This window comes from Varanus komodoensis, unplaced genomic scaffold, assembly GCF_004798865.1.
Source record: "Varanus komodoensis strain SLA01 unplaced genomic scaffold, ASM479886v1 scaffold1, whole genome shotgun sequence".
NCBI lineage: Eukaryota > Metazoa > Chordata > Lepidosauria > Squamata > Varanidae > Varanus > Varanus komodoensis.
This window is the reverse complement of record NW_025335268.1, coordinates 31,316,854-31,338,008: the sequence shown is the minus strand read 5'-3', so window position 1 is coordinate 31,338,008 and position 21,155 is coordinate 31,316,854. Positions and strand designations below refer to the sequence as shown.

The 21,155-nt window shown below is 41.2% G+C and overlaps 1 protein-coding gene across 10 annotated transcripts in view; it reads right to left on the bottom strand.

Moving 5' to 3' along the window:
* PDE10A (phosphodiesterase 10A) overlaps positions 1 to 21,155 on the bottom strand; it is a 275,032-nt gene that overhangs the window by 53,965 nt on the left and 199,912 nt on the right. For all 10 annotated transcript variants that reach the window (XM_044421393.1, XM_044421421.1, XM_044421403.1 and 7 more), the window contains 2 exons: positions 4,562 to 4,682; positions 51 to 100 (listed from right to left, as the gene is read on the bottom strand). In XM_044421393.1, the coding sequence (XP_044277328.1) occupies positions 51 to 100; positions 4,562 to 4,682 (171 nt within the window). The remainder of the gene's footprint in view (positions 1 to 50; positions 101 to 4,561; positions 4,683 to 21,155) is intronic.

Genomic DNA, 21,155 nt, shown 5'->3' with positions numbered 1-21,155 from the left:
TGCAAAGGGTCGTTCTTCATTAAAAAATAGCTTTTCAAACATATACTTACATTATTGCAGTCACCCAGGAAATACAATGCAAATCCATCTGCATTTGTAGCTGCCAAAGCAACAGTTAAAGATATATATGTATATATATTAAGAAGAGAATGATATACAGGTTCTCTAACTGTTGTCATGGATGTCTCCCAACTATGCTAAGCATCTATAGTAAATAATTGATATGTTGGACACTAAAAACAAAGAACTACATAAAGTTACAATAGTTACTCAGTTAATGTATGACTTTAACTTACAATAATATTTAAATAAAAATATATACAGCCTAGCATCCAATGCTGTCATTCCACTAGGGATATATAAACATTGTAAAGTCTATTTCATCATTGCTTTGCAGACTGTCAACTATCTTGTGTACCATCCTCTGTTCACTGATGGTAGACTTTGCAAAATTGATATTATACACTTCTACCCTTCTGAAAGTATATAGATCCCCTCAAAATGCACAGATCCCCACAAAACATATTTTTTCTCTCTCTAACTATGGGGAAGTACACTATGGTACTTAGTTTTTTGTGTATTTTTATTACAAACTGTGTAAAATTACGTAAAATAAGAAAAAACTCCACAAGTCATGAAATCTGCATGATTCCTGCAAAGTCAATCCAATGTGGAATATGGGGGTTGGATTCTTGAAATCTGAATTCACTTGAATTTACTGCAGATTTTTCCAACATCGTTTTTCCAACTCTGCTAGCATAAATGCTGCATTAGCAGAAACTATGTTTCAAACGATGTGCAAGCAGAAATACAACTGAAGTTATATTTGTCCAAGCATACTTATAGAAGCAGTTATACACTCCACTTGCATAATCTATTGTGCAAGAGCTATAAAACTTGTTGTGCAACTGAATATACATTAGGTTTACAAAACAGGTTGTGTATTATTGTACAATTCATTGTGTGAATGGTTGCACAATTGATTGCGCAAACACAGTGTACAATCATTGCACAAAAGAAAGATTTGGGATGGCTCTGCTAGCACTATTTTGAGTTTGCAGAATGGCAGTACTGGATACTGTCCATACTCTATAGAATTACACATTCTATGTACATAAAAGGTTCCTGTTTATAAACTCCTAGAGGAAGAAATGGGCTGGCTGCTCTAACACATGATGGCTATTGACAGAGATTTCATTACACTGATCCTGTTTTCTCTGGTGTTCAAATCACTGGTTTAGTTGAGACTAGAAAATGCAGGCAATATATATCAGCATAATTCAGAGAAAACGGGAATCCTGAACAGAACTTTCATAAGGGCAGAGCAAAAGAAAATGTAATGTCATTCTTAGCTCCAACCCATCATTCTTTATCATTGCCTGTCCCACTAGTTCCCCTTAAGTTTCTGCAGCCCATCTATCCACCCTGAATCTACTCTTCCTTTAGAAAGCAACTATAGCCCTTATAGATAAAAAGCTAAATTCTCTAAAAATTATGAATCATATGAGCACAATTTCTCATGCAAAACTCACTTGAGTTGTATAATATGACCAGCACATAGTACCTTGCAGAGATATTAACCCACTTTTCACTTTTCCACATTTTGTTATGTTACAACCTGGCACTGAAACATAGATAATAGGCATTGTTAAGGCATACACAAAATACTCAACACTGTGAATGTGCAAACTATGTTTGTGGCACAAAGGTTAATGAACAAAAACAAACTGGCACTAATTTGTTGCATAGGAAGTAACCCTTCTGCAAAGGTATGCCTAATTAAGCTCTGGGACAAACCTCTACTCCCAGAGCACTGTAAGTAGCTGAATACAATTGCTGCTTGCAATTCCAGGAACACGTGAACTCAACAGACCTGCTCCTAGAAGGTCCCAGAATTTGTTGGAAAGCATATTTAACCAACCAGATCATAAAGACCAAAGAGTTATCGAAACAACTCTGGGGCAAAGTTGTATATAACCACCAGCTAGGGTTTGGTTATAAAACAAGGCAAAAAAGATCCCAAACTATGAACATCCCTTAGAGCAACTTTAAACCCATTATTACAAAATGGAAAGGATATGGCTTAACTGCAACTCTGCCTAGCAAAGGCTTTCTGCCAAAACTCAGTGCCCGAAAAAGGAGGGCATTAGCAACCAAGAGAAGCAACCAAGAAGCCAATGGTATTTCTGAAGAAGCTGGAGAGATTCACAGATGAGATGGGAGAAAGCACTTATAGGCCCTACTTGGGAACTATCACCCAAATACCCCACAAAGCTGCACTTTACGGAAGGGTGGAAAGAAGAAAGGAAATGCTGAAGGAAGCCCATATCCAAGCCCATTCAGAGTTCGCAAAAAGGAATGCGGAAGACTCAGCAAACATGTGGAAAAGTAATCTCTATTCTAGTGAGATCAAGATGGAATTTTTTTGGCCTTGCTACAAACCGCTATGCATGGCATGAAGTCAACAGTTCTCATTGCCCTGAAAATACTACCCCCACAGTGAAACATGGGGGTGGCAGAATAATGTTGCAGAGATGCTTCTCCTTGGCAGGGACTGTGAAACTGACCAAGACTGAGGGCAAGACGGGTGGATGAATACAGGACAATTCTGGAGAAAAACCTGGTTTAGTCTGCAAGGTACCTGGGAGTGGGGAGGAGGCTCACCTTTCAGTAGGGCAGTAACACTCATAGGGCAATAGTAGTGAAAGCACAGACCTCAATCTGACTGAGAATCTGTGGCAAGGCTTGAAAGCAGTGGCTAACCCACAGTCTCCATCCAAGATGACGGAGCTGGAGCAGTTTTGCCAGGAAGAATAAACTTTGTAAGATCCAGATGTGCAAAGCTGACAGACATACCCAAAATGACTTGCAGATGCAATTGCTGCCAAAGGTACTTTTATCAAGTGTTGATTCAGGGGGTTATATTTAAGCAACCAAGAAGTGCCCTTATGTTTTTGTTTACTTTTGCATCACAAAATACTTTGCACCCTCACAGCACTGAACATCTTGTGTCCACCAAGAGGTAACAATGCCAATTAAATTCATTTCAGTTTCAGGTTGTAATGCAACAAAATATGGAAAGTCATAAGGCAAATACCTCTGCAAGGCACTGTGTATTTATTATTATGATTGACACATATCCTGCCTTTCCTGCATGCTCAAGATGAGATACATGGTTTTCAGCCCACACAACTTTATCTTAACATAAATCTTGTGAGATAAATTAGAGGAAAAGAGAGAGCGCAAGGTCATGCACAACCTGGTTTATCAAAACTATGACCATATGGAAATAAAGCTGGTTTAACCAGCAGCTGACCTGCAGGTTCTGTCACCACAAACACAGGTTAAAATCTTTGAACTGGTTTAGCCATCTTCAGAGATAAGTTTGACAGTCTTTCTCCCTGTTGACTTTATCTATTCTGCATGCCACAAGGCATGAATCATCTGCACCAAGTAAATCTATTTTCTTCTTCAAAGATATTAGAGGAAATCTTTTACCTAATGGTATATTAAAATGTGATATTCTCCATGAGTTTTGTCTGTGTAACTATTTTTTTAAATGTGACATTTTAACTTATCAATATACTAGATAACCAGACTTCACCAACTGCGCTAGGGGAGCAAATGACACCATGAAGTCTGAAGATGGCAGAAGAGTACCTTTTGCTATGTAAAACTAGGACTCCCACGTTATTGTGCAATAGTAACAATGAACTACAAACAGTACAACATTTGCACAAAATCCATGTTGTGGGCAGACATCTACTCTGCCTCTTCTGTCCCATGCAGCCTCTCACTTGCCCCCGACTTCTGCTTCAGAGGGTTTCCCCAACCCTATCAGGCAGATTTTAAGGTACAGTGAAGGGAGTTTAAGAAGGGATGCGAAGTAACCCCCTTTCTGCTCCACTGACAGAAACAGTTGCATATACTAACATAATTTGATACCCACTTTTGAGAAATAAACTTATGAAGGCTTATGTTGTGGTAATCTTGATAAATTCTTCCTTTTTAATATAACTAACAATGAAGGGTGTCAAACTTAATTATTAACCTGGATAAGGAAAAGGATAAGGAAAAACATGAACCAGATGACAGAAAATCAGCTGATGCCACTGAATATAAAAAGGCTTCAGCTGAAACCAAATGGTTATGGCTAGCATTAGTTTCATTTAAACACATGCATTTCTTTTTTAATTATATGCCACACAGGAAAAAAAGATTATAAAATGCTAGAAATATCCATTGCAATTTTTAGTTTGGAAAACTGGAGTACAGTTTATTTTACTTTAGACAATGATGAGGAGACAGTTCTATTTTCTATTCTGATTAGTTTGTATTATCATTGGCTCTTACTTTGAAGTGAAATTACAGACACACAGATATTTGGCTATGATGAAGACTACAGCATAGGGGCTTTCTAGACAGCATTTGGATTAAGCTCCAGAATGTGTTTAGCTTTCCTCTGACAATAATGCCCCAGACAACATTTTTAAATGTTTTAATGCATAGTTGAAGTTACTGCATACATTTCAGTGCAAAAACACCCAAAATGTTCTCTTACCCATTCGAATGATACTACTCAATTCATATAAGAGCAGTTGATTGTTTCCTCCTATATCCAGCCGCTGCTCTATATAGCTGTTCAGTTCATATACCACTCCTTGCATATCAGGATTCTCGTACTATTGAAAACAAACACACATTTCAAAATTATCAAACGATGATAACACAAATGAAACATTCAGTACTATTTATTATTAGGAAAACTTATTAAATAACCTGAAGAAAATGAAAATTCAACAGAACACACATAAAAATAGGAAAAGGCCAAAGGAGAAGACTGTGAGCTGGTATATACAAGTACACAACCCATGATTCATTAACCACGGATTACTTTGGAGCACATGGGGTGGACAGATGTCCTGGCTCCTGCCTGCTTTCTCACCTTTGCTTTGCTTGAATAGCCCAGAGGTACCTCCTTCCTATGTTGTTCTCTGTGCCACCCAAACCCCAAACTCTGAGGTTTTGTGAGAAAAATAAGCCAGAATTCCCACCCAAGAGCAAATAGAACCATTAAAACATGGGTTGTTTCTTTCACCAGAATTCAGAGTTCCAGATTCAGATGTTGCATCACAAAGAACATTAGTAAATAAATTGACTGAGATCTCATGAGAGATCTATAAATCTTTAAAGTTGACTTTGTGGGATAAAGTAAATACAGTCAAGATGAATATTATATATTGCATTGCTAGTGTTATAAATGGAATTCCTCTATCTATATCTGGCAAATATTTTCAAAAATGTTATGCTTTGTTTCATAAATGTGAGGGGCTGATATGAAGCCTATTTCTTCACCCATACTGGATTTTGGTCTTTTCCACTTGGATTAGATTTTTCACTCTGATAAGTTCTGGAGCAGAGCTCCCTTTTGGCATCTTCCTGGATCAATTGCATGTATCCTCCTAAATGCTGGAGTCACTGTGTTACAGTGGGTTCAGTCTTATCTGTGGAGTCAATTCCAGAAACACTGAGTGACTCTTCCTTGAACTCCTGGGAATTGAGCTAATTGGTGGTACCCACAGGGTACTATCCAGTCCCCAGCATTATTTAACATCCGTTTAAAGCTGCTGGAAGCAGTCATTAGAAGATTTGCAGCAAGTGCCATCAGTACATTGACGACATACAGCTCTATCTCCCTGGGACAATTGAGACAGGAATGCTATGCAAACCTAGATCACTGGATGATGGGCAATAAACTGACCTGTGAGTGAGTGGTTCCTGTGTCAGGGAGATAGGCTTATTATTTAGGGTTGCAGTCTGGGGGTACTTCTATATTCATCACTATCACTGGAGTCTCAAGTGCCTTTTACCATCTCCAACTGGTTCATCAGCTACAGCCTCTTCTGGACAGGGATAGTTTGGTCGGAGTGATACAGGTGCTGGTAACCTCAATACTAGATTATTGTAATGTGCTTCATCTGGGGCTAGCCTTTAGGATCTTCCAGAAGCTGGAGTTAGTGCAGAATACAATAGCTCAACAACTGTTGTGGACGACCCCTTCTCAGTGCACAGCTCATTTGTTGAAGGAACTGCACTGGCTACTGGCCCTGTTTAATATTTTAGCACTAGCATAAAAAGTTCTGAATGACTTTGAACTAGGATTCCTGAGAGAATACTGTCTTCCTTACCAAACTGCCTGTCAGTGAGGTTGGGAGTCCACCAGGAAGAAAAGACTTCCATGTGGTGATCCTATTTCCCTGCCTTGAGGGTCAGGCAAGCACCAACACTGCATTTTTTTTCTATGCCGACAAGACAATTTTATTCATGGAAGCCTTTTCTTGCTCATCAGCCATGGCCTTAAAGTTGATTGACTGATGGATTGATTGCATTTATATACCACCCCAATAGCCCAGAGGGTTCTCTGGGTGGTTTACAAACATTAAAACTCCACCGATCCTAAACAAATAAATAAATTGGCTAAACCACAACTGAGTATAAAATAACATGGTTAAAATGAATTAAATAAATAAATATACCATTAAAATTAATTAACTTTAAAATATTGGTTAAACAAAAAGGTCTTGACTTGGCGCTAAAAACCATATCAGGACAGCACCAGGCGGACCTCTCTAGGGAGCGCATTCCATAGTTGGGGCGCCAGCGCAGAGAAAGCTCTCCTCCAAGTACTCTGTTCCCCTAGCCTCTTTCAAAGAGGGTTCCCAGAGGAGGGTCTCTCCTGCCGATCTTAAGGGGCAGGAGGGCATATAGGGAAAAAGACGTTCCTTTAGGTATCCTGATCCCAAGCCATTTAGGGCTTTAAAGGTAATAACCAGCACCTTGACTTGAGCCTGGACTTCAATGGGAAGCCAATGGAGCTGATAGAGGACTGGAGTTATGTGAGAACGACCAGTCCCCAACAGCATCCTGGCAGCTCTATTTTGCACCATCTGAAATATCTTAATGGCTTGGGACCTGGATACTTGAAGAAATGCCTGCTTCCGTATTTGCCCTCCTGCCCCTTGAGATCAGCAGCAGAGGCCCTCCTCCGGGAGCCTTCTGTGAAAGACATCAGGAGGCAAAGTACCTGGAGGAGGGCTTTCTCTGCGGTGGTGCCCCATCTATGGAATGTGCTCCCCAGAGAGGTCCGCCTGGCGCCATCGTTATTCGTTTTTCGGCGCCAGGCTAAAACCTTTTTATTTAAACAATATATAAATAACGTTTAATATTACTATAGGTTTTAATTTGCAGCCGGAATGCATCGGGTTTTTAATTTGTATAATCTGTATTTTTTGTATTACATTTATTTATTTATTTATTTATTTTTCGATTTATATCCTGCCTTTTTCCTACAAAGGGCTCAAGGCAGCTTACATCATTCTCCTCCTCCATCTTATCCCCACAACAACAACCCTGTGAGGTAGGTTGGGCTGAGAGTCTGTGACTGGCCCAAAGTCACCCAGTTGGCTGCATGGCTGAGTGGGGACTAGAACCCAGATCGTCTGAGTCCCAGTCCCATGCTCTTAACCACCACACCACACTGGCTCTTGTTTGTTTATGTAAGCCGTCCCAAGGCATTAAGCAATGGGACGCCATACAAAAACTCTAAATAAATAAACTCTAAATAAATAAGTAAATATCTGGACTGTCTGCAAGGGCAGCCCCACGTAAAGCATGTTACAATAGTCGAAACGGGAGGTAACCAGTGCATGTGTCACTGTTGCCAGGCAGTTCTCCTCCAGGTAAGGATGCAGCTGATGGATCAGCTGGAGCTGAAGGCAAGTGCTCCTCACCACCACTGTCACCTGGGCTTCCAGGGACAGTTCCGGGTCGAGGAACACTCCTAAGCTGTGGACCCTGTCCTTTAGAGGGAGTGCAACCCCGTCCAGGGCAGGGCCCAGGTCACTTACCCGGAAACTCGAATCACCTACCAACAGGACCTCCGTCTTATCTGGACTGAACTTCAGTTTACTGGCCCTCATCCAGCCCATTACCTCGGCCAGGCACCGGTTCAGGACAGCCACTGCCTCACCTGGATTAGTTGAAAAGGAGAGGTAGAGCTGGGTGTCATCACCATACTGATGACTCCGCAGCCCAAACTTCCTGATGATCTCTCTCAGCGGTTTCATGTAGATGTTAAATAGCAAGGGGGACAAAAATGGAGCCCTGTGGTACTCCATGGCAGAGTTGCCATGGCACAGAGCCAAAGTCCTCCAGCACCACCTTCTGGAATCAGCCAGCAAGGTAGGAGCGAAATCACTGCAAAGCAGTGCCTCCCACTCCCAGTCTCAACAGCCTATCCAGAAGGACACCATGGTCAATGGTATCAAAAGCTGCTGAGAGGTCCAGGAGAACAAACAGAGACGCACTCCCCCTGTCCCTCTCCCTGCACAAGTCATCAAACAGGGCGTGCAAGGCAGATTCAGTACCATAACCGGGTCTGAAACCGAACTGAAATGGGTCCAGATAATCAGTTTCATCCAAGAGTGCCTGGAGTGGTCCCACCACCACCCACTCTAACACCCAGCCCAGAAATGGAATGTTGGCCACTGGTCTATAATTGGCGGCCATCTCTGCATCCAGGGACACCTTCTGTAGGCAGGCCTGATCACCACCTCCTTTAAAGAAGCGGGGACCCGGTCCTCCCTCAGTGAGGTGTTAATAACCTCCTGGATCCAGGAACCAATCCTGTGTTTGGCTTTGGTAAGCAACCATGAAGGGTAAGGGTCAAGTAGGCAGGTGATTGGATGTACTTGTCCAAGCACCTTGTCCACATCATCAGGCCTCACTAACTGAAATTCATCCAATAAAGCTGGACCAGACGGAGTTCTGGACACCTCCCCTAGAGGAATTGTATCAACTGCGAAGTCCAGCTCATGATGAATCTGAGCAATTTTCTTCTTAAAGTGCTGGGCAAAGTCATCACAGCAGGCAATCGATGGTGGCACCAGATCTTTTGTAGGGCCTGGATGTATCAGCCCATGTACCACTCAGAAAAGCTCCGCTGGACAGCACTGTGAGGAGGCAATGGAAGTGGAGAAGAATTTCTTCTTCGCTGCCCTCACCGCCACAGCATAGGCTCGATAACGAGCACGTAAGAGTGTTCGGTCAGATTCACCCCGTGATTTCCTCCACCTACGCTCTAGACGCCTCCCAACCCACTTCATCGCTCGTAATTCAGTTGTATACCACGGAGATGAATGGGCTCTGCCTGGCAGGAGAGCACACTTAGGAGCGATCATGTCAATAGCTCTGGTCATTTCCCCATTCCACAGTTCAACGAGAGCATCAACAGAAGTGCCAGCTTTATCAACTGGAAAATCCCCCAGAGCCCTCAGGAATCCATACGGATCCATTCAGCTCCGAGGGCAGACCATCAAAATGGGGTCTGCACCCTTACAGAGGGAAAGGCCAGCTCCAAGTTCAAACCTCATGAGGAAGTGATCTGACCATGACAAGGGGATCAGACACAAGTTCCTCACTTCCAGATCACCCTCTTCCTGCCCTGTCGAGAAAACCAGGTCCAGAGTGTGACCTCGTTCATGGGTTGGGCCAATGACACGTTGAGACTGCCCCATGGCCAACATGGAAGCCATGAAGTCCTGAGCCGCCCCGGTCAGAACAGTCTCAGCATGGAGATTGAAGTCCCCCAGGACCAACATCCTGGGTGTCTTCAACACCAGGTCCAAGACAATCTCTGTCAGTTCAGGCAGGGAGTCTGATGGGCAGAAGGGTGCACGGTACACCAGCAGAATCCCTAATCTGTCTCGGTTGCCAACCGCCAGGTATAAGCACTCTAAGCCTGGTCTTGAGGGGATAGGAAGCCCCACGAGGAAAATTGCAGCTCAATGAACCAGACTGTCCCCCCTCCCCTCAGGGCGTGGCTGGTGCTGGATTAGATACCCAGGCGGACACAGCTCAGAGAGGGCTAAATCCCCACCCTCTCCCACCCAGGTCTCTGTAATGCAAGCCAGGTCAGCCCCCTCATCCACTATTAGATCATGGATGAGGGATGTTTTATTGTGGACCAATCTGGCATTTAGCAGCAGCGCCATCAGGCCTGAGGGGCGGTTGATAAAGTTACCCGGAACCTTCCAGTTGGGGGAATAACCAGAAGAGGGGACAGATACCAAACATCCATCCCTCCTTTTTCTATAATGCCGTGTTAATCCCCTGTCCAACACTACCCCAATGGTGGCGCCCATGTGCTCCCCAGGCAACCCCATCAGACAATAAAAACAACAATAAAACTCAGTCGTGGTATAGAAATACAATTAAAACCCTCCAACCCACCCCACAACAAAGATACAGAGTTCCTGGCCCAGCCCAGCCCCGACCGGCCTCGGATGGTCTCAAACAGCAACACCCTTAGGCCGTCGCCCTTCGGACGCCAGCCAGCAAGTTAAGCCCACGCCCCTTCCCTGCACACCACCCCCAATCTGGCACAGCTGACACCCACTTTTAATGCATCACTTTTGTTTTTTCATTAGTTTTAATGTTATACCATTCACTACTACAGAATCTTTTTGGAAGTATAACAGTACAGAGCTCAAATAAATATACCTTGCATTGGATCATTATTTAATATTTATCACTGTGATTAAATTATTTACCTGTTTCCTGAAAGAAAACAGGTCAGCAGAAAATGGATTCTCCAAACCCTTCAGACAGGTAAAAGACTGATAGTACAACATTGGAAGGATAATGCTCACCTGCTATAAGGCAATGGACTAGGACCAAATGAAGTTTAAGATTTGAACTTAAATTTGAATGAGTGGTATATAGATGCCACTTGCTAATGGATACATAAATGGATATTTGTTCTGCCTTTGCTAAAGTTTGTATACAATTAGCAGAGAGCTGTACACACATACACACACACACACATTTGAGTATATCGAAACGATTATATTCAAATCTATGTAGTTGAATTTTTTCTTCCTAATGATTTAAAAACTGTATAGCAAAATTAAGTTTAAAAGAGAAAAAAAGAGCATTCGTAAGGTGGAAGTGGACAAGCAAGTGGCAGCCCAACATGCTCAGCTGTTTCTGCACATTCCCAAATATCTCACTGTGAAGAAACAATAGGTTGGTTAATGATGTACACCAGGGGTCTCAAACTCAACTTTCCTGGGGGCCGCTGGAAGTAGAGTCTGGGTGAGGCTGGGCCGCATCAAGTATTCCACCACCACGGTGGTGGTGGGCCGCTCATCCCGCATCGCTCCCGGAGGCCGGCCCGGGTGCCGCCGGCGCTTTGAAGGCCGCAGGGCCCCTCCCCCATGCCCCACCCGTCCCGGCAATTGGCCCGTGGGCCGCGAGTTTGAGACCCCTGATGTACAGTGAGTCACAAAATAGCAAAGTACAGCAAGTCAACCTGAAAAGATTCCTAGGAGGTTCATTGATCTCTATCTACTATGGACTGAAATCGGACAAAGTCATGCTTTAGTTTCATCAAAATCAATAGGACAGGTTAGTCATGAATGTGACTAAGGCATGACTGATTCTGAATCCAACTCTATTTGGGTTGGATTCATCATAATCATCTGTGGCCCATAGTTCAGTGATAGAACTGGACAGTATTTCAGTCCCTGATACCTCCAGGCAGTCAGGTCTGCAAAATACTTACCCAAAACCCTAGAAAGTCACTAAGCAGGATACATAATCCTGAGCCAGACACACTTACAATTTGATACAATTTAAGACAGTTTTCCATGTTTCTAAAAGTAAAATTGTAATAAGAAACATTATGAATAATGGTAGTCCCTGGGTTACAGATGAGGTCCGTTCCTGAAAAAGTCCTTAAGTCGAATTTGTATGTAAGTTGGATCACATGAATAACCCAAATGTTTGTCTTAGTATATGCATGCATTTTACCTTTCTGTGCATAAAAACACTTAAACACCTATTTTTATGATGATAATACAGTAATAATAAAGTAACTATAGGTACTTAAGAAAGAGAAAGAGAATCTGTATGCAAGTGTGTAGGCATGCAGTATTGCAAAAAAACAAATAAAAGAAACAGTTCTTTAAAAAGTTTAAAACATGCATGATGTAACAGTAAGCCTAACATTAACTGATGATGGAGATGGAGATGGACCCAGTGCTGGAGAGTTGTGGGGGTTACCACTGAAGTCTCTTGAAGTAGGCCTCAAGGGTTGGTTGTCTGTTTGTCCAACCATTTTTTTTTCTTACCATAAATGGCCTTGCAGCCACCAAGAGCAAGATTACAAGGGCAAATGCTATAGAAAATCCAAAGGGGAACTCTGAGCTACACATGCCCCAAAACACACTTGCTTAAATATGCTCAAGCCAACACCAGAACAAAAGCCTGTGAATACTGTATCTCTAGGGAACTAGGCTGCCACTGATGATGTATTGCCAAACATGTCACACAGTGCTTTAGAGATAGGTCAAGTAGCCATGGCTATCTATAGCAAATCTCTATTTCTATTGAAAAGCTGCTAATATCTCTAATGAAAAGCTCTGACTATCTCTAGCGAACTACACAACCACTGAAGACAAATCACATATCTCCCTAGAGATATTCCTAGATTTCTCTAAAGATATTCATATAGGGTTTTGTAAATAGAGCTGCCAGGTTGCTGACGGGGACGGGGCGTTATGCTCACATGACTCCAGTCCTCCGTCAGCTTCACTGGCTTCCCATTGAAGCCCGGGCCCAATTCAAGGTGTTGATTATGACCTATAAAGCCCTAAACGGCTTGGGTTCTGGCTACCTGAACGAGCGCTTACGTCCGTATATGCCCAACCGCCCTTTGAGATCTGCGGGAGAGTCTCTTCTCCGGGAACCCTCCATGAAAGAAATTAGGAGAGTAAGTACTCGGAGGAGGGCTTTCTCTGCGGTGGCACCCAACCTATGGAATTCACTCCCCAAAGAGGTCCGCCTGGCACCGTCGTTACTGGTTTTTCGGCGCCAGGTAAAGACCTTTTTATTTAAACATCATTTGAATTGTTAAAACATATGATCTGGCCAGGGCAACTTCGTCTCCCTTCTCTTTCTCCTCCTATATTTTTATTTACTTAAGTTATACTGATAATTTTAATCTTATATTTGTAAACCAATGTATTTTTTGTATTTTGTATTTAATGGTAATTTATTATGTGCTACTGTATTTCATTGTATTTTATCGTGTTGTAAGCCGCCCCAAGGTTTCGGCAAGGGGCGGCATAGAAATGTTATAATAATAATAATAAAAAAAAAAGTATGGGCTTCGTAACCCATCGGATGTTCATAATCCAGGAACTACCTGCAACATAATACTTGGAGGTTGTGATAAGCAAAACTGGATAAACTTGCCTAGAAGGGAAAATAAAAAAGAAACTGCTTGTGTCCAACAATCTTTCCTCAAATAAATATTGCTTTTGTTTAACACTTGCATCATTTTCTTTTGTTTTGCTTCACGTTCCAGAAGCCCTCAAAGTTTTTCAAGACATTTGGACCAGGTTGCAGTTGATGTAATATTAAATAAAAAATTAAAAAATCAATTAGGCTAAAAAGTCATTGAAGTAATTGGGTTTATAGACCTGTTCTAGCAATACATCCCTGTAACCCCACCCACCTAGATTTAATGAAAATGCTTAGATGATACCAACTACTGGAGTTATGGCTGCATCACTAGCAATACAATCCAGTGCACGTTTACTCAAAAATAGATCCTGATGTGAGCAATGAGATTTGCTCCCAGGTAACTGTTCAGAGGGTTGAAACTGAACTCTGAAACCCTATATGCATTTTGTCTTGTATAATCAAACAATGAAATCAATGGGACTTTCTTCTGAGTAGTCACATAGAGGAGTGGACTGTACGACTACAATCCAATTCTCACTTAACTGGGTGTAAATCCCTTTGAATTTTGGAAAGGACTAACTTCTGAAAGTACATGCATAGGGTCCTGCTGCACATCTCCCACCTGAACATTTTTAAAATGTTAAAATCTCAAGGAGGTTCTGCAGGTGATAAGCAAGTAGGATCAATCAAAAACAAACAAGTCTCCCACCAATGACAAAGAAGACAGATCCACATCACCTCCTATCAGTGTAACATCTATGCAGAATAATGCAATCGCCTTTTGCCCAACAGCATCATACAACTTTGTAGCAGTTATCAGACTAGTGTAAGCGCATAGGGCAACTATACCAAAATCCCATCTTATAAATTACTGAACATCTTAGCCTTTGTTTTGTTAATATGCATTAAAATATTTAATGAATCATACCACTCTTGAATTACTATGTTTGCTTACATGGCTATTGTGACATGTTGACAAATGTTAACAGAAAAGTCAGAATAATATATTTCTAATGTGGCAGAATTTCCAAACTGATATTGGACTGATTTGTATTAGACTGATTAGATTTGATCAGTAATCCTCTAAAAGAAGGACCAATATTTTTCTTGAACTTTTCACAGTACAACTGCAAACTGACATTTGACACAAACTAAGAAAAATTAAATCAAAACTAATCCTGGATTAAGTGAAAAATGCTTGAACTAATCAAGAAGGAAACATGCAATCTATCTGAAAGCGACATTTTAAACCACTTATTCAATGCTAACAACTGGAATATATTACGTTATTACTGGAGCTTAAATTTTTAAATAGCTGCTCAATTTTTAAGATTATTTAAATAAAATACTGCATTTTTTAGCAACATGATAGCTTTGCAGTTTATAACAATGTGGAAAAAGTCCTGCTTTGCAGCTCAGAACAATTATAAAGTTGTAAGAGCGAAGCACCTGAGAGTTCAGTTCATAAATTAAAATTAAGAGTGCTTTTAACACTTGACAGAAACACAAAGAATAAAAGCCAATATTTTAAAAGTGACATTTTTCAAGTTAATAAAAAGAAGGTGATTTCATTCAAAAGCTAATGAAAGACAGCCAGAGAGACAGAGAGTAAGAAGGAATACATTACAATCCTACATTCTGCATGTCTAGTAGAATATTCCAGGCTTTTACATGAAACCTGTATGCCTCACTGAAACTATGATTTCATTTGGAAAGGGTGAGGTAAGCACCCAAAAGAAGGCAGCTCCTTTCTGGTTCGCTATCCTTCTCAAATGTTTGAAGCACCCTAATCTCTGAAGGGGAAAATATGCACAAAGAAGAGTCACACCAATTATGAAGGTGCTGAGTGAGATGTGGGGGTGACCCTCCATTTAGGCAAGGCATTAGAAGCTGCCATCATTTTAGAATAATGTAGTTATGCATTGAGTGAGTGAAAGACCAATAGTCTCTGGGTAGACTGCAAATAGTTAAAAGACTACAGATGCAATCTAGAGAATATTGTGAATTGTAGGACCTTTTCCTAGCTAAGCATGCATTGGATTGCCTTGTACCATGCCATACAAAAAACAGCTTTGAATTACAACCTGGAATGTTAGAATATGGCCCTCTACATCTCATTCTCCTATATGCTCATGCACAAATATAGACATACCTTAATAAACACACTCTAGCCCTGTGAAACTTACTATTGGCTGCTGGGAAAACAGGATTTCAACTTTGGAGTTGACAAGTATCCAGCACACAGTTATCAAAAATATAATATAGCCAAATTATTAATGAGTATGATGAGTCACAAGTGTAGCCTGCACACCATCTAATGCTTAAACTACAACAGCAGAGGTTTCTACACCTCCAGGCTGCATATAAAAAAGGGTAATGATGGCTGAAAGTCAAGAGGAAAATGTGAGCAATCACACTAAATGAGTGATTCGTTATTCCCAAAATACATATGCATTCTGCTCAGTGACTTGCTTCAACATAAGATGAGCATCATCAGTCTTTAGTTTATTTTGCTTACTGTACCTTACAGTGTATTTTTTCATGCTGGTGATCTAAAGACACAGACAAGCAAACTGGTACACTCTGCCAGGAAGGTGACTTGGTTCATTATCGTCTAACAGGACTTTGACCTTCTGTGCTCCCTGCTGAACTATCATTCCTGCTACTGGAAGAAGCTGGCATAGCCGGCAAGATCAGGAAGCCTCTCACTAAGCAAGCTAACTGTGCTTGACTCTAGGAAAAGTCTTTATCTGCCAGGCTAGAAGTGGAGCATTAAAGCCACAAAGGGGAGATTGCCAGGGAGGATAACCAGAAATGCTTCTAGAGAAAGTAGCTGGTGGAACCCCAGCAGCTGCTGATGGAAGCTGAGAGCTCCTAATTGCCTGTGAGGCAGGCAGGCCAGAGGTGGCTGTATCAGTAGCCTATAGCACTCTTGTCCACATGTTGTGATGAAGGCATCCGGCCTGGTTATTCCTTGCCTACTTGGCAATATGGACAAAAGACTATCCTGTGGTCTTCTCCCAAGCAAAAAGAGCAGTGAATGCCCATCTATGGAGGGCATTTGGGTGATGCAGTACATGCACTTTTGAAAAGCTGCTGTGAATGCCATCAGGGGGAGTTAGAAAAAAGAGTAAGGGGGAAAGAGAAGAAGTGTTGATGAAAGACCATTAACAGTAAGTCATAAATGTGAGGTAAGATCAATAGATGGGTTTTTTTTTTTCAAATTATAAAATAGATTAAGGTTGTAGATCTGAAAAAGGGATAAGAAGAGAAAAATGAATTTAGTGAGGTAAGTTAGGTAAAAGAGAAATCCGTTGTGAGGTAAGCTAGGATAGAATAAATCTGAGGCACTCAAGGCCGCAGCCAAAAACAGTCTGGAGAAACTGGCAGGAGCCCCACCTTTACACAATCACTTGGAGAAGGAGGTAGGACTCCCATCAAAATGCCTAGTTGGGGAATCTCTACAACCTTCTGATAAAACGTCCCCATATGTGTGATGCACAGACACCATGGAAAAGAACTGAGTGGATGAACACGGAGGAATGCGTTTCTTCCAGCTGTGCCAGTTGGGGGAACTGGTTGATCTAAGGAATTAGAAAATGACCTGGGTGATTGACACAATCGTTCCAGAGTGCCTTCTCTGCAGTGAGAGCTTGTCAAGTTCCACAGCATACCTGGGAGCTGAGAGTGATGAAACAGTATGAGAGACAGCCTATGTGGAAAAACTCCACTGGTGTCTGCATATGGTCAGGTATATTGAGGACACTACAGTGAAATATCCCGCTGCCTCTACTGAATCCTCCAAGTATCATCCAGCAAAGCTTTTCCAGGTTTATTACATGTTGGCCCTACAGTCACTGTGGATCCATCTGTGGGCCACTGCAGTACCCTTGCGAGAACAAAAATATCTTGTATCCACTTGATACAGTGGGTGAATTATGTGAGCTGTCCAAAGCACAGCTTGGTCCAGTTTTCTTAGATGAGTTTCCATTAGTACAGCTCAAGGATGCTAACAAGATGCTCAAACAGGTTCATGCAAGCACTTCCCTACTGGATCCTTGCCACTCTTGACTCATTTGAAAAAAAACCCCAAAACCAGCAGGGAAACTGAGTCAGGTGCTAATTAACATCTCTTTGTGAGAGGAAATGGTCTCATGCCAGCTGAAAGATGTAGCGCTGAACACACTCCTGAAGAAATCCTCACCAGACTCAGATCTTTACTACTTTAGGCCACTTGCAAATGTTCCTTTTCCTTAACAAAAATATTCCTAGACTGTATGCTCAATATCTAAAGTTTTCCTCTAAATGCCACCTCCATAAGAGCGAGGGTCTTCTCTATGGTATCCCCCCATTCCACCAAGACCCTCCTGACACCAATACTGCCATTTTTCCAGTGCCAGGTTAAGACTGACCTCTACTCCCAGGCATTTAATGACATATGATAGGTCTTTTATGTCAGCTGTCCTTATCTGGTCTAGTCTTTTATTGATACTGCTTTTAGCTATTTAAATGGCTGTAAATTTTGAACGTTGAACATATTATACTGTGTTTTAGTGTCCTTTATCTGTAATTTCTATGAATTGTGAAGTGCCCAGAGAGCTTCAACTATTGGGCAAGACAGAAATGGAATCTGTAACTAAATTATACTGCAAAATCTAAATCTAAAACCTAAACTGGCTTCTTACTTGAAAACATTCAACTCTATAAGGCGATTAAGAATTAGCAGAATTTTCACTACTTCACAGAACTAGACTTTCCCATGTTTTCCTGGAGAAGTTTTAAAATCAAAACATTTAGAGTGTACATTAACTGTAGATTAAGGGTGGAGAATACAGTCCTTCAGATGTTGGATTGCAACTCCCCATAATCTATTGCTATTGGCTATATTGCACAGGGCTAATGGGAGTTACAGTCCAAGAACACCTTAGAGATGCAGCAGAAAACAATGTGAACACTCATTTGCAACAGATGAGATTTTACTGCAATCATATAATGGCATCTCAGCAGAACTGAACAAGAAAAAGATCTTGGAGTAATTGTAGACAATAGGCTAAGCATGAGCCAACAATGCAATTCAGCTGCCAAAAGGGCAAATGCTATTTGGGGATGCATTAACAGAAGTATTACTTCCAGGTAATGAGAAGTTGTAGTTCCTCTATTCTCTTCACTAGTCAAACCTCACCTGGAGTACTGTGTCCAGTTCTGGGCACCAAGATTTAAGAAAGATGCAAGTAAATTAGAAAGGGTTCAGAGGAGGGCAACAAAAATGATCCAGGGTTTGGAAACACTGCCCTATGAGGAGAGACTGAGGGAACTGGGAATGTTCAGCCTTGAGAAGAGAAGACTGAGGGGGGACATAATATCCCTCTATAAGAACCTCAAAGGCTGTCACAAAGAGGAAAGTCAAGATCTCTTCTTACTAATGCCAGAGTGTAGAACATGGAATAATCAGTTCAAGCTGCGGCAACCCAGATTCAGGGTGGACATCAAGAAAAGCTTCCTCACTGTCAGAGCAATGCAACAGTGGAACCATCTGCCTAGAGAGGTGGTGAGCTCTCCCACACTACAGACATTCAAAAAGAAACTGGACAGTCATCTGAGTGGGATGGTATAATGTGGTGTCCTGCAACAGCAGGCAGTTGGACTCGATGGCCTTCATGGCTCCTTCGAACTCTTCTATTCCAGGATTCTATGATCACTGAAGTCCTTAAATAGTTACGTTATTTATACACACACTCTGACATGGTTAAATAGACTTGGAACTACAGGAAATAAAATACTAGCATGCAAGGACTGAATTTCATATGACTGTATCTCAAATTCACATCATCACGTGGGAGGCATATTTATTAAAAAGATTAGCAAGAACTGCAGTAAAAAAAAAAGTCTCATGTTGACATTCCTCTGCCAAAATCTATTTACTGACTTACTACATTTCCATACTACCCAAAAGCTGAGCAGTTCACTAAATATAGGGAAACCTATAAAAATAATAACACATAAGATAAACAATAAGAAACATCCTCAGCAGTGAACTGAGATCCATCTGTACATCAAAAGAGCCTGTGGTAAGATGCAGAAATAACTGACAAGATGGGTGGGGAGGTGCCAATATAATGTGATATGGCAGAAAGGAAATAGGTCCACAATTCCCACTCTCCAACACACCCATCACTGATGCAAAAATGTTACCCTCAGAAAGAATAAAATGAGTTTTCAAGAGAGAGTATTTTCCATTTTTGAGGGGCTCAGTGTTATTTAGCATGTCTGTACATGAGCTTCAGACTCATAATGGTGCTATAATGACAGAACAAATTGCTATTTACATGAACTCACTCTGGAAATTATTTGGATACTTTAATTTCATCAGATCTAGGATTCTGATGAAAATCAAACTTTTAATCAGGTTTTCATGGTACATGGGGAAACGGTTTGGCTAGAAGAAAATGCTAAGTATATTTCCATTTTAAGACTTTTAATAATTTAAGGTATTTCCATCTATGAGCAGATTTTCACAACAGTAAGATTTTTATTCAGTAATTTGCTCATAATGTACATCACCTGGGAAACTGATTAGAAATTTGCAACATTTCCAGCAGCATAGAAGTGCCATGTCTTCTTGTAAATGTTCCAAGTTAATATAAGAATTATTTTAAAGAAATGTTCCCTATGAATCATGAGAACCAAAAATAATTTGAGAGTAGGCCCTAGTTCCTACACTCATAAGCCTTCATAAGTAAAATGCCTGCCCTTCTCTTTATACCAGTGTATCAGGTACATATCAGGTATATCAAGTCACCAGCAGATGTTCAGTCATGTGTACATCCTGCTGGTATGGTCTGCACAGTAGTCTTCTGCAAATTGGGGAGAATATATTGGGACCAGGTTCCCATTTGGAGCCACCAATTCTGGATTTCTCAGATCAGGTTGAACGATCTCTCCCTCCCCATTACACCTTCACAGGTCCTTTTATGTGTGAAATGTGTTGGCTTCTAAGTACATCAATAGCACTTCTGCACGTAGGCATAAACCACAGTTGTTCTGTGAAAGGCAGGAACTTCAGTTTAGAGAAGGACGGTTACACTCACAGAAGGACTTGTTCCCCTCACCAAGAACCCACTTCCATGAATACAACTTTCTTCATGAATGGAACTCCTTCTGTTCATAGTGTGAAATTTAGGATGTACGTTTAACTCCATTACACCTAGATTTCATTTTCATTGGAAGAGAATGCATGCTAACAAACATGGAGGTTAACATTCAACCAGTATATATTTGGAAAAACAGGTTCTAAGTTTCTGGACAAATAAGTAACTTCACTTTTGAAAATTGTTTGTTTGACAATTGTTTTGACAACTGAGTCAGCAATTCATGCTACACTTACACAAAAATTTCTAGTTGGAATACTAGCTTCTTGTTGAAGCTTCTTGTTGCAATGCTCAAGATTTTTAGTCTGAAGGTTGTAAACTGAAATTGGGCAATTACTTTGATCACTTATGTATACTGTGACCAAATGCAATTTAACATACAGTTACACTAGAGTAATTCTCCTGCCTGTGAGCCAAACTGTCTGATTAAATTGTACTCTGGCGTTTTTATATGCAAAACAGGGCTCCAGAACACAATAACCTCATTCAAAGTTAACAAAAGCCTTGCATATGATTCAGGGGGGAATCTACATACTACATTGCAGCAATCTGTAATGTTACCTGACTGTCCTGTTAACCTGAAAAATGTACTTCTAATGGGATATCTTGATGATGAAAGAGAAGAAGAAAAGCACTTTTCTCTTAGAACTCCTTCCACATAGCCTTGTAACTATATATAGCCCCTGAATATATGTACGT